The sequence below is a fragment of the Ceratosolen solmsi genome, unplaced genomic scaffold, assembly GCF_000503995.2.
Source record: "Ceratosolen solmsi marchali unplaced genomic scaffold, CerSol_1.0 scaffold13, whole genome shotgun sequence".
NCBI classification, from domain to species: Eukaryota; Metazoa; Arthropoda; class Insecta; order Hymenoptera; family Agaonidae; genus Ceratosolen; species Ceratosolen solmsi.
Genome location: NW_011948418.1, coordinates 3,312,743 through 3,326,717, shown reverse-complemented (window position 1 = coordinate 3,326,717; position 13,975 = coordinate 3,312,743). Strand labels below are relative to the sequence as shown.

General features: G+C 26.1%; 3 protein-coding genes across 3 annotated transcripts; 2 read left to right on the top strand and 1 right to left on the bottom strand.

The window, feature by feature from the left end:
- Positions 1-402: 402 nt before the first annotated feature.
- Positions 403-2,538, bottom strand: noi (splicing factor 3a subunit 3 noi). The gene is made up of 2 exons (XM_011496909.1): positions 2,150-2,538; positions 403-1,735 (listed from the first exon to the last, which is right to left on the bottom strand). The coding sequence occupies exons 1-2, from the start codon at positions 2,360-2,362 to the stop codon at positions 446-448; spliced, it is 1,503 nt and encodes a 500-aa protein (XP_011495211.1). The 5' UTR covers positions 2,363-2,538; the 3' UTR covers positions 403-445.
- Positions 2,539-8,581: 6,043 nt separating this feature from the next.
- On the top strand, positions 8,582-10,348 carry LOC105360355 (thrombin-like enzyme ancrod). Its single transcript, XM_011497246.1, has 4 exons — positions 8,582-8,627; positions 8,695-9,041; positions 9,248-9,511; positions 10,187-10,348. The coding sequence occupies exons 1-4, from the start codon at positions 8,582-8,584 to the stop codon at positions 10,346-10,348; spliced, it is 819 nt and encodes a 272-aa protein (XP_011495548.1).
- Positions 10,349-11,930: 1,582 nt separating this feature from the next.
- Positions 11,931-13,363, top strand: LOC105360114 (uncharacterized). Its single transcript, XM_011496908.1, has 2 exons — positions 11,931-12,199; positions 13,174-13,363. The coding sequence occupies exons 1-2, from the start codon at positions 11,984-11,986 to the stop codon at positions 13,336-13,338; spliced, it is 381 nt and encodes a 126-aa protein (XP_011495210.1). The 5' UTR covers positions 11,931-11,983; the 3' UTR covers positions 13,339-13,363.
- Positions 13,364-13,975: the final 612 nt, after the last annotated feature.

Sequence of the window (13,975 nt, the reverse complement as noted above, 5' to 3'; positions counted from 1 at the left end):
AAAAAATTCAAGTGCTTATAAATGAAATAAAAATGAAAATTACATAATTTATAATAAAAATAATAAATTATGAAAATTAAATTAATATAATTAGTAATCCTTGTATAGAATGTATTATTAATATTATTGTTAATATACTTCATTTAGGGTAAAGTTAAGGACTGATATAAAAATGTTCGTTCTAATATGTTTCATCTATTAAATTATATTAAAATATTTACAAACTTATTGTAAAATATATATTCAAATAAAGCATAATAAAACATTGTTGTAATGTTTTATATGCAATTTGAAACTAAAATAACAAAAAATTCTGTATTATTAACAGAATGAAAAATTACTCATTTTTCAAATATTATTGTAAAAAGTTGTTTAAATATTTTATTTATTTTCCATTAAATAAAGTTGTAACTTTATTACGTAAGTTTACAAATATATAAGTAATTTACAAAAGACCTTGTCGTTTTAAATCTTCATAAGTTTTACGATTCACAACATTACCCAACGAATCTTCAAACTCTTCTTCTTGTTCAGGCTGCCACCTTTCTGCTTGTTTTTGAGCTTTCAGTTTTTCCCATAATGCAATTGCATCTTCCAGTTGTGTAACATTAGCAAAATGTGCAGTATTTGGAATACCTAGGCAACGCATACCATGTGCATGCCTCCATTCTGCAAAATGGCGTTGAAAAGCTTTTGGACCTTTATATGTAAAATTACCACATATTTCACAATTATAGCTAATATTTAAACCGTGTAATTTATATAGCCAATAAGGAATGGGCTTTCCATCCCAACCAAGTGGTAAATTTTTAGGATTATAGGGTACATTATTATCGTCTTCTTCTTCTGATTCGCTCGCACTTGCTTCGGCATCGGAATCTCCACGTTCGCCTTCTGTTCTGGCTTGTTTTCTTTGTACATTTTCTTTTGTGGCCATTCGTTGACTCGATACTAATTCAGCTAGTTTATAAACTTGCGCTTCCAATCTTGCTACTTCCATTTGCTTTTCAACGTTCTTACCTTTACCAGGCCTCCTTTGCTTCTTCTTTGCTAACAAATTAGGATCTAGAGAAGCTTCACCTTTTGTACTAAACAATCTTTGGGCTCTTTCTTCTAAGGTACCTCCACACTTTAATCCAAGTGCTAAAAGAGCGGACTTTAATCTATCTAAGCCAAGTGACGCCAATTCTTCCCAAGAAGAAAATGCTGACAATTCCAAATGTGCTCCAACATTCGTTAAAGCACTACCAGCTTCTTTCGGCCATCCAGGGAAAATATTATTTTCCCATTGCAGTTCAAACTCTTTATTTGCATCGATAAGTTCACAGTTTAAATCTAAAAGTGGTTTAACTCTTCCTAAAAAGTCTACCAAGTATTCTAATAACGTTTCGACATACAGTCTATATTCTGCATTCTTTCTATCTTTTGGTATATCAAAGAGGTGATCGAATGTTGACAAATACATAATATAATCAATTTTTTCAATTCCTTTTAAATTAATGTACTTTTCATAACATTCGTGTAAATCTAAATATTTTCCATAACCCTCTTCGTCTGTAAAGTCAATAAGATTTGCAGTTTCTTCGGTGGGATTCTCTCTCATTTTTGCCAGTTCTTCAAATTCAACTGACATAGGGACACTAATTTCATTTGGATGTCGACGATAAAATTCTTTTATAGATTTAAGTCTGGAATAAAATTCTGAAAATTCATTTGGACCAGCGAGCGCTTGAACCTAAGAGCAATAAAAATACGTTAAAGTCAATCAAACGTATAATTTTTATTTCATAATTAGAAAATACACAATTATAGAATAAAAGAAACTTATTCAATATTAAAAACCATTTCTTCAAGCGTGCACTTGTCTTCGTTTTAATAAAAATGGTCATTTTTATACCTAATTTTGATTGAGAAAATTTAATTTACCACAACTTACCACAACACTACCACGACTAATTTTTTTTTTTTTTTTTTTTACAAAACAAATAGTTAAAATCAATGGTACGGTAAACATATTATTGTTTACAAAATTACATGATATATATATATATATATATATATATATATAACAAAAAGAAAAAAAAGAAAACAATTTAGTATGTAATAAACAGAAAATTGTATTAAAAATGATAAAATAGCCTGAACGTACTTCCTCCTTTCTTTGACCGTCTTTATCTTCATACAATTCTTGCAAATGCAAAGTACTTTCCATAAACTGGTCCAACAACAATTTCAAACGATGTTCCGAATTTATGTTTTCCCTATGACCAGGTTTTTTGTGTAACATTTCCTTTACCATGGCATCCATCAAGCGCTCTCGCTCCTCATGATAACGACGCTGCTGCTCCAAAATCGTCTCCATTATTTATTTTATATACAAAATTAATTTACTTTTATCATAAATTGTCAGAACAACTTTTTCAACTTTGTGTACGCAACGCAACCAAAATATAATTATTAATGATCGTGAATGTTTTAGAGTTTAGGAATTGTAACGTAATACTACGCCGACAGATGTCGCACGTAATGTATGCTTCCATTTCATATATGCGCCCACTGGATTCGTAGAGACTATAATTGCAGGCGCCGTCAAAATGTCGGTAATCGAGTACCTAGGCTTAAGGTTCCACGTATTAAGCAATGTTTTCTTACGCCTTATATAGTTTCGTTACTGCAGAAAAAAAGGTATGGCGGCTTACTTAACTTAGTATGCACTTCCATTCTTGGTTGGTCCATTCTATACTCGTTGGTAAGATTGCGTAGTAAGAGCGTTAATTATGTCGTTGGCAAACGAATGCACGAATGAGGAGTAAGTAATGAAGTAGTTATTATACTGTTGCAGTTTAATAATTCGAGTGTTTTAAAGTTGAGCAAAAAAATATTGTTTATTTCATAAGTATGATTATCAAGACTTGAATTAACCGGAGAAAACTTTAAGAAATGAATAATATGAATTATACTTTAGCAATATAATAATATATGATATAATAAACAAATATGTATTTCTTTAAAATGTATCTATTGCGTCATTATGTATGTGCCTGAAAGTTTAATTTGACTCGATAATCTCTTTATCGGCCTGTCTTATCAAGAATAGTTAATTTAATGAATTTCTTTATACCTCAACAAAATACCAAAATACTTCTTTACCAGAGCATGTTTCTATATCAAAGCATAACTATTCCATATTTTATTTTTTATTGGCAAATAAGGTATTTAAGTAGCGTATAACAGGTGCAACTCTTATGTTTAATGAGGCAAGATTTTTTTAACTTGATTATCAACTGTATAGAATTATTAATATGTGACTTCCTAAAATTGTATTATGCTCGTTTTAATCTTCACCACGAATATGATTGTATGGGCCCTTTTAGTATCCAATGAAACGTGCTTCATCTCATTGCTCATCTTTTTTATTCCCTCTTTTCATAATGAAGAAAAAGACATCTTCTATCTTCAATTCATCCCTCAGCTTGCACAGTTATGTGTGACCTGATTATCGAGCTATTGATCAATTTTAGGAACAAAGTTGTTTATCTTAAAAGAAATTCTCTTAAGTATGACAAAAGAAAACAAAAAAAAAAACAAAAAAATCAGTAAAAATTAGATATTAAAAAAACTTCCAACAAGTAGTTGTTTAATCGTGGATTGAATAAACTAATTGAATATTAGAGAATAATTTCTCACAAATAGCAGATTAATACTCAAACGTTTTCTACTTAACAGATCTATATGATAAATATTTGATACATAACTCATCACAGTTCACTAATTTAACATTATAAAATATTCAATATTATAAGAGATGAATTTTTCTTTGTAGTTTGTATTTTTAGGTCTAATACTGGAAGAAAATCTAATTGGAAATACTAATTGTTCTGGCCAAAAAATATTAATTTTAATAACTCATATTATAATACATTAAAATTAGAATTTATAGACTTATAATAATAATATGATCTCCAAGTTTAATATTCGATACAAATTATCATCCTATCTAATGAATATATTATGATCAATCAGTTATTAGATTTTCGAAGGTGTATTAGTAATAAAATATCCTATTACTGTTTATACTAGTCAATAGGATTATTAGCTTCAATTCTTCTTGAATTTACTTACTGAATTACACGTTCAAATATTTATTGCTCATATACTGATTTTTTTTTCTTTTTCTTTTCTTTTTCTTTGATGGAAATTAATAAAAGTACGTTTGAAAGTTGTTTACGAATTTTAAATGCAAATGTAAAATATGCAATTTATATGGATCTCCGTTCTCCATTATAGACAACTATTTGTGAATTAAAAATAATCTATATACATTCATTTTATAAATATTTATCATTCGATATTTTAAGTGTTCACATTTTTATTTTTATAACATTCCATAAATTAAAACTGTAGATATTATAACGAAATAATCTCTAAAATATTTATCCTATTTTTAATCATGGTTTTTTTTTTATGAAATTCACTATTTGCAAACAGTCAAGCCAAAGTGCGGAGTAACCTTATTGTTATTCTATTTAACTAATTGTTTTCTTTATCCTTTCTTTCTGATTTGATAAAAATATCCGCTAGTATTTATTGTATAGATCAAATATAGATAGGTTTTGTCTAAACCTATTTATTGTTCACAGTTTATGTAAACTTGTATTTATATATACAACGTCTATATTCATAGACTTAACACTATTGCTAATTATAGAGACGAGGAACTAGATAAAACGTTAATTCGCCGTTTATTTGTCATTTTGACCACCTCATAGCTTTTATATCGGTTGCTATGTGCTATTTCAAGGCTATAATACTCTACGAAATTTAATTTAGTTAACCATTCAAAATCAAATATAATCAATAAGCGTCTCCAGCAAACGACATTCATCATTGTTTATAGTCTGATCGTACAAGGCATGAACCAACCTCGAAATTATATTTTTTTGTATTTTACACAAGCACGCACACGCGCGCGCACGCGCACACACGCACACACACACGCGCGCGCATATATATATATATATATATATATATAACAATTTTAGTTTCGATTTACGACAAGCATCTAATATATGACAAATAAGGTCTTCCATCTTCCATTACTAGGGATTTTCATAATATTTAAAAGGTAATATATCTTACAATAGTACTATCCTGCTTTTTACGATAATATCTGCTTTCTACGAGGTTTATTATATCTATGAGATCCAAATAACTACATTCGTGGATATCAATTATGAATAAGTAAATATATATGCACACATGTATTCGTTACCTTTGAACAAAACTATATCTCCCATTTTCATTATTATGCACTTAATTTTTTATTCTTCCCCCCTCCCCCATCTGTTAATGTATTTTTATTAAAACACACGTTCGTGTATATCCATAAGTGCGTGTGTGTGTCATATCCCTTCATTTTATTTTTTCAACTGGTTATTAAGCTTAAAAACATAATTACTCTAATAATATTATTTTATATTGAACATATCTAATTCAAATCAAATTTCAACAAATATTTTTGAAATTATAATCCTAATGGTGCAACTCTCTCAGTAACTTCTTCATTTGAATGTGGCTTACTGAGATAAAGTTTTAGTGAGGCAAGTGTAAATGGATGCGGTAAATGATGGTAAAATTGTTTGATAAACCATTATAAACAATATATTGAGTAAGTGGTAAACAGTTAACATTAAAGCACTTAAAAATATAAAAAACGAATAAATGTAGAATATTAGTATAATGTAATTGGTTACAACTATTTTGATTGCATCTTTTTCTGATATTATTCTGTTTGTATATATATATAAGATTACGTATAATATAATATTAAATTAAAACAATTATATTAGTTGTGGAATGATATAGTGGAACTAATTGAATGTAATCCACTTTTATAAATTTTTAAAATATATTTTTTACCTAAAGTGATAAAGAATTTGAACATAATTTTTCAACGTATTATTGTGTTACTACATATTTATTAAATGTAATATGAAATTTTAATATAATTACTTAATATATATCAAAAGCCACGAGAACATGTTCAAATTTATCGTATACTCGGTTAAGAGATTAAATACACAAGTTGCGTTATCTTTTAAAACAATGTAGATTCTATTGTAAAGCGTTAATATTTATTTATTTAAAGATGAATACAAAGGATATCTTAAGTCTTTTAAGAAAAATTTGTAAAAATTACTAGTTAATTACCGAATGATACGAATATTTAATACTATTGTAAATATGTTAATTATAAATGCAATTAAACATTTTATCAGTAACATTTAAATATTATATAACACTATAAGTTTATAATACTAATGTGGATTTATATTTTCGTATTATCATCCAATGATATAGACGTCGTAGGATTATAATAAGAAGCTACAATGACATTGCTGTATTAAAATTAAACTATTCATGTAAGAAAGAATATTGTCGTTATATTATGTTTAAGCTTAATATTATCAACAATATATTTTTTTATTCTGTTTTCAGTATACATTAAAATATTAAATATTATCTCAACAATTATGTGTAATTAAAATAATTTAGCTAATTAAAACATAAATGAACAGAATTGAAGAGAAATCTTAAAAGTCATTTTAGAGATTTGGATTGTTCATTCAATTTATTTTACACTCACGGTCACGGTAAATCTATTTTTAATTAATATCCGATAATGATTCAAATATTAAATGTAATAGTTTTACAAAGTACATAATATTTACATGTTCCTAATATTATATGCGCAAACAACACTCCATGTGTATAAACTCCTGGCGTACGTGCTAATACATTTTATATAAAATTATTTGTTTTTTATTAAAAAAATTTTAATTTTTTATTTAACAAGTATAATTTTCTAACAAATTTTACAAAGAGGTAGTTTATGCTAATCTAAAGATTTATTTTATCATAAAAATAAATTAAGGTATAATAAAAATATTACCATAAACTATATTTATTTGGAAATGGAATTTTATATAAAATGAAAAAAAAAAATATTTTTATAATTCAATATTTTTACATCAACAATATACATATATATATATATATATATATTTATATATATATCACATTTAATATTTTCAAAATATTAAGAATGCTATTTTAAGTATGAAGTACTATTTTATTAATTAAATCATTACCTAATATTACGTAATTGTCTCCGTCGTATTAAAATTATACGTAAACGAACGTTTATTATATGGTGTTAATTGATTAATTAGTTAATAATAGGCGAATGGTTCACAGGAGTTGATTAGAGTGAAATATAGTACTTTTTTAAAATTTCTATTATTATGTAATAAGTAAATCTTAATTTCCTAATTTTACAAAAGCACATTATATATTTAATAAAAATTAATAGTTAGCATTGATGAATCTAATAAACTCAACCTTCGTATGGGTAGTGATTACTATGACTTTATGTTTTTTAAAATGATTAATAATGTATTATTGAATTAAATTATTAAAGTATTTAATAATTTGTTTATTCATGGAAAACTGTAATAAGATTCTTTTTAACAACATTCCTTAGGATTATTGAGCAATTTATGTCATTTAAAGCATAGAAAATGCTTAAATATTATTAAAATAGTTGAATTTGAAAACGTAAATAAACATATATTATATTACGAAAAAATTATTAATCTCAAATTTTAATTGTTTAAATTTGTAAAAATTTTCTTTTTTACTGTAATATGCGAGTATCTGAAATTACTATTGTTCACTTAAAGAAATTATACTTTACCATACGTCGGAATTACTTTATTCCAACATATGATTATTTTACACATTATAAATTTCACAATAATTGTTTTTTTAACAAAATAAAATGCTCGACGAGGTTTTAATTTCTGACGTAGGAGTAAATATTCAGAATCCTGTTCACTAAGATTGCATTAATACCATAACTATTAAATTTTTTAAAAATTTTTTATTAAGATTAATAATTTAATCGTTGTGCTTATCCATGTAAACATTTAATAAATAATACATATTAACTTATTGTCAATTGTAGATTCTAAATAATTGATATGCCGTTATATATTTTACTCAATTTATCCGCCAAATCAGTCGTACATTGATTATAATTTATTTATCGGTTGATTGCATTTAAAACTTCTAGCTAGTACGAGTGAAACAATTGAAAACAAAATTAATGAGTAAGTTACCAGAACCATATAAAAAGCATCCACATAAAAGTCATAAAGGTCAATCTAGATTGCTTTATTTAGATGATATACTTTTTTCTGCCTTCGTGATCTCTAAACGATATATAATGATTAGCTCTTTGTGCTCGTATCTCTCATTTTCCTTTTTGTGTAATTCACGATTTGTGTGATCCACGATCCATGACGTGGCTTATTGTTTGCCATGATCACCGGAGACTAAGAACATCCAATTATTGTATAGTAATAGAACAAGTATGCGCCTTAAGATCATATTTAAAGGTACGCAACGTATGTTAAGAAATATCGATAAGTTTTACAATAAAAGAAGTAAAAAGGACGCGACGTATTCCGCTGATAAATATAATATTATCTATTAAATTTTCGAATTTAATTTCGTGACTATGTATAATAAAACATTATTTTTGCTTCTCCAAACTATAATACTACGTGAGTAATGAAGAATTTTTAAAAATATTTTTTCTACAAAATATATCATATAACTTTTAAATTACAGAAAGCATTTCTAACTTTCCATACGCGGGGGCATTAGTTGGATATAATATTAGATCAGTGAATGATAATGAAGTTCCTTATGTTGTTTGCATTGCAAAGTACTCCCCTCGTAATCACTTAACCAATAGTATAATATGCTCAGGAGCACTTATAACACCGAATCTTATTTTAACGGCTGAGCACTGTTTCGATAATCTGCAGGATTTGGCACTCGAAGTATTATTTAGATATGGTCAACCACACAATTATCCAATTTATTATCCAATATGGTGGATATCGTATGATCAATGGACCGCAGCTCGGAACTTACCAATTACAAACTTGAACAATGATATCGCTCTGTTAAAAGTATATCATATTAAAAAAAAAAAACCTAATATTTTAGAATAAAAAAAAATTTTAATCTTCTAATTATTGGGCAGTTAAATAATTTATTAGACAATTAATATTTAATAATATAAATTAATATTTAAAGATATAAATTATTTAAAAATTCTTGTATTTTATTAGCGATCTCAATGCATATTACAATTTAAATAGAGGGATTCTTTCAGATTTTTGGATTAGAACATCAAATAATTCCTGGCGTCTTATCAGATATAACTCCAATTAATGTATTTTATGGATTAAACTTCCAACTCGTCGGATGCGGTAGAACGAATGATGATGAGCATCCGTTAACTGTCCAAACTGCTAATGCAAGGGTTCTTAATCTTAATGAGTGTAATCATATAGTTTCTTATGTTGCCAGATCACACTTGTATATTCCAGAAAATTATATATGTACAAGGAATTCACCATATATTCAAACGAGTAGAGTATGTACTATGAACGTATTTTAAAATTTTAATAAATAACATAATTATATGCATATCAATATAATTCAAGCTTTAAAACTATTTAAAACAGAAGGAATATATTGTTCTAAATAAATTTTTTATAATATAAATTCTTTAAAATCGACATACACAAATTTATGTTTTTCAATTTTCGAATTATAATTAAAATTGTATGTAATGGGAGATGGTAATGCACAACCATTAAAAGCATTATAATTTCGAAAAATGCATTAATTTTTTTATACGACAATAATAAAGTACAAAATAAACGAAGAGTAAAAAATATACAGAACATAAACTAGGTTTTATGTTCATTAGTAATATTTGATTAACTTATTTTGTAAGATTATACGAAGAAAACAAAAATTTTAGATTTATATATTTCGTGCGATGTGGCCAATGCAGGAAACAGAATATACAAATTCACAGGGATATTGAATGTACGAATTACAAACAAATACGCGCATAAGCGCGCTCGTTCACGCACTCACAGCCGCTAAGTCTCGCAAACTCACACGCGCGTTCGCACACGCTCACCCACCCACCCACCCACCCACACACACACACACACACACACACACACACAAAGTTATATAATTATTAAATTTATACTTGTTAGAAATTTATCTAATCTAAATTTTATTTATATTTCAGGGGGATAGTGGTGCACCAGTTATATTTTCTGACGCTATTATAGGCATAAATTTGGGCGTAAGCCCGCCGTTTGGAAATAATTTTCATCCTGAAAAAGTAAACATTCACATATATGCTTATTTATACAGAGATTTTTTGAACAATGTTATAGCGGATGAATGATAGGATAAAAATATTTATCATTAACTATCCCGTTAAGTTTAACTGAAAATTATTTTAATTTTAGTTAGCAATTTTAGATTGGCAATACAATATTAATGTTAAGAGTAATTAATAATTAACATTGACACATCAAATCATCTTATATCGTTGTAAAAAATGAAATAATTAAATTGTTTTTTTTTGGTGACTTTTGAAAATTGTTTACTTAATTTCTTATTTGATTAAATATTATTAAAATTTAATTACTTACTCGATACAAAATTTACAATAGATAAACTTTATATATCATAAAAGTTTCGCTATTTCTTACTATTCATCAGATAAATAATTTTTTAAAACTTTAATACCATTATTAAATAGTAAAATATTGATATTTGACTTACCAAACATTGTTCATTAGTAATTATCTCTCATATATTAGTGTAATTATATTAAATAAGACGAGAAGCGTGATAGCTTAAAATGATTTTAGAGTTAATTTAAATAAAATTGAATTCTTATAAAATTTTAAAATAATTTAATTATATATACATGTATTAAAAATGTATTATTATCATTTTCCGCATATTATAAAAACGAACTTTGAAATGTAAATTAAAATATTAATAATATAATGTCAATAAAATTTATTTTTACCTAAATTACGAATGGCGTATAATCATTAAATTGATAATACTCCAATTTTATTATTCACTAATTATATAAATACTTGTATAAAATAAAAAATTGTTAATCTAATTATAAATTCTTTTCACTAACAAAATTTGATTTAACTTTTTACAATGAAATACTTCAAACCTATAAGTATACTAAATTATACAGTGTTAATCGATTTTATTTAAAATAAATATAATTATTCATAATAACGACAAAAATAATTTATGTAGTAGAGACATATAGAAAATATATATTAAGCTGAAAGTTTTCAATTTATTTTTTCAGTATGTATTATAGGAAAATCTTCTTGTTCTTTCAAATTGTATTATTACGTAAGTAATGGAGAATTTTTAAAAATATTTTTTCTACAAAATATATCATATAACTTTTAAATTACAGAAAGCATTTCTAACTTTCCATACGCGGGGGCATTAGTTGGATATAATATTAGATCAGTGAATGATAATGAAGTTCCTTATGTTGTTTGCATTGCAAAGTACTCGCCTCATTCTAACGTAATCAGTAATGTAATATGCTCAGGATCCCTTGTATCAAATAGTCATGTCATGACAGCTGCAAGCTGCATGGATAATCTGGGAAATTTTGCAATTAAAATACTACTTGGATCTGGTCATTTGCTCGAGACACTATCTTACTATCCAATATGGTGGACATCATACGATCAGTGGACCGTCGCTCGGGATTTACCGCTTGTGCATTTAAATAATAATATTGCTATGATGAAAGTAAATTATCATTCATAAAATTAATACGTTAATTTAGGGCAAAAAATTGATATTACAATTGCTAAATTGTTTAATTAATCGTATCTTACTATTGAGAGATCAAAATACAAATAAGACAAAATCTTTCTTATATTTTGCTACTCGTTTAAATACACATTGCGTTCAAATAGAGGAATTATTTCAGGTTATTGGATTAAACGATCAAGTGACTTCTGGTGTATTGTCAGCGGCTATGGATACCTCCGTGTTTTATGGATTAGATGTTCAATTACTCGGATGTGGTAGAACAAATAATGTCGAGTATACGTGGAGAGTACAAACTACTGAAGCGAGGGTTTTACATCACAGCGAGTGCGGTCATAGAGCTTCACAGATCGAAGGAGTGCTTTTGTATGTGTCAGTAAACTACATATGCTCCTCAAGAACACCATACGCTCAACTTACTAATGTACGTATTGTATACCCACATGCTCTAATGCTCAAAAGTATTATCTTAATAATCCATTTCATATACTAATTATATGTGGATTGTCAACTTGTAAGAATACTAATTAAATTTTGATTTAGAGAACGCATTGTAAAACGATACATAAATAATACATTATATTATCTGAGTACTACTTTCAACAACAATTTTAAATCCAACCATTTTAAATTTAAAATTATAAAGTGAAAATATTCTTATGATTCATTAGAATTATACGAGGATATTAGGAAAAATTTGTTTTACAGTTATGAACTGTATTACGATTATTTTATTTTTTATTTTTTTTTTTTTTAAATAATTTAACAAATAGAATATTTATAATGGTTATTTTAGATTGACAAAAAAATATATATATATATATATATATATATATATATATTCAGAATTACATTTTAAATACTTTTTTTTTTATATTCATACAATACAAACGGTAGAAATTCCATTAGAAAACAAATAGACATATGTTAGCTTATACTGTTGGAATATTATTTTAAAACCAGTTTTATTTATAATTTAGGAATTATAAATAAAATTTTGAGTTATAGAAATTATGTGCATAAAAGAATTCTAAATATTATAATTTCATTCTTTGTCATTATCAGAAATATCTTTGAATTAATAAGGCATGTGGCACAGATATCAATTCCATACATCTCAAATGATAAAAGCCAATGAAAACAAAGACATGAAAAACAAATTGAAGCAAACCATCAATGCCTTACATTAACTAACTTACTTTATAACATCGTGCGAAGGAAATAAAAAAACTATTATAGTTTATATACTTCGTGAAATAGTAGCCGACGCAGACAACGGAAAATATAATTCATTTATTTAAAATGATATTTAGCATGTAGATTATATTTGCATGTGCAAAATTATGAAAATTTATGCTCGATTGTAAATAAACCTAATGAATTGCATTTTCATTTCAGGGAGATAACGGTGGTCCACTTCTATATAATGGCGCTATTGTAGGTATAAATCTGGGCGTATCACCACCTTATCACGGCACCTTTCATCCTAATAAAGTAAACATTCATCTTTATCTGTACTTGTACAGAATTTTTATAAACCATATTATAGAAAATGATGGATAGGATAAAGATAGATAATGATAATTATATTGTTAACATTAACTCAAAATTATTTTAACTATAGTATTTTAGTTTGTCAGTACTTAATTAATATTAACGTTCCATGAAAGAAAACGAAAAAAAAATCGATCCTCCAAATCATTTATATCGTTGTAAAAAATGAAATTGTAACTCAACTACTTTCTCCTCAAATACATAATATTTTAATATTTTAAAGAAATTATTCGAACTTGATTAATAAATATTAGTTGTGTTTAAGTATCATAATACGATATGCGAAAGAAATATCCTATGTTCAAATATATAAAATGACTTAAAATGATTTTAATGAGTTAGTTTAAATAAAAGTGATCATTGATAATGTGATTCTTTTATTACATATTGATTATTATAGAAATAATTATAATTCAAATGTAAATTATTATACAACAAATACGTACAATAAAATAATATAACAAACACTTGTTTCTTTATTGTCAATAAACATTTTTTTTTATCAGAATCAGATTGCTGTAAACATTTTCCATTAATTCGCAAATACAATTCATGATTTATTTATTTCATTTCACACAACGATTGCCCACTCTAACAATGAGATGTATTTATTGTAATATTTGTATATCTTCTATTTATTGACATT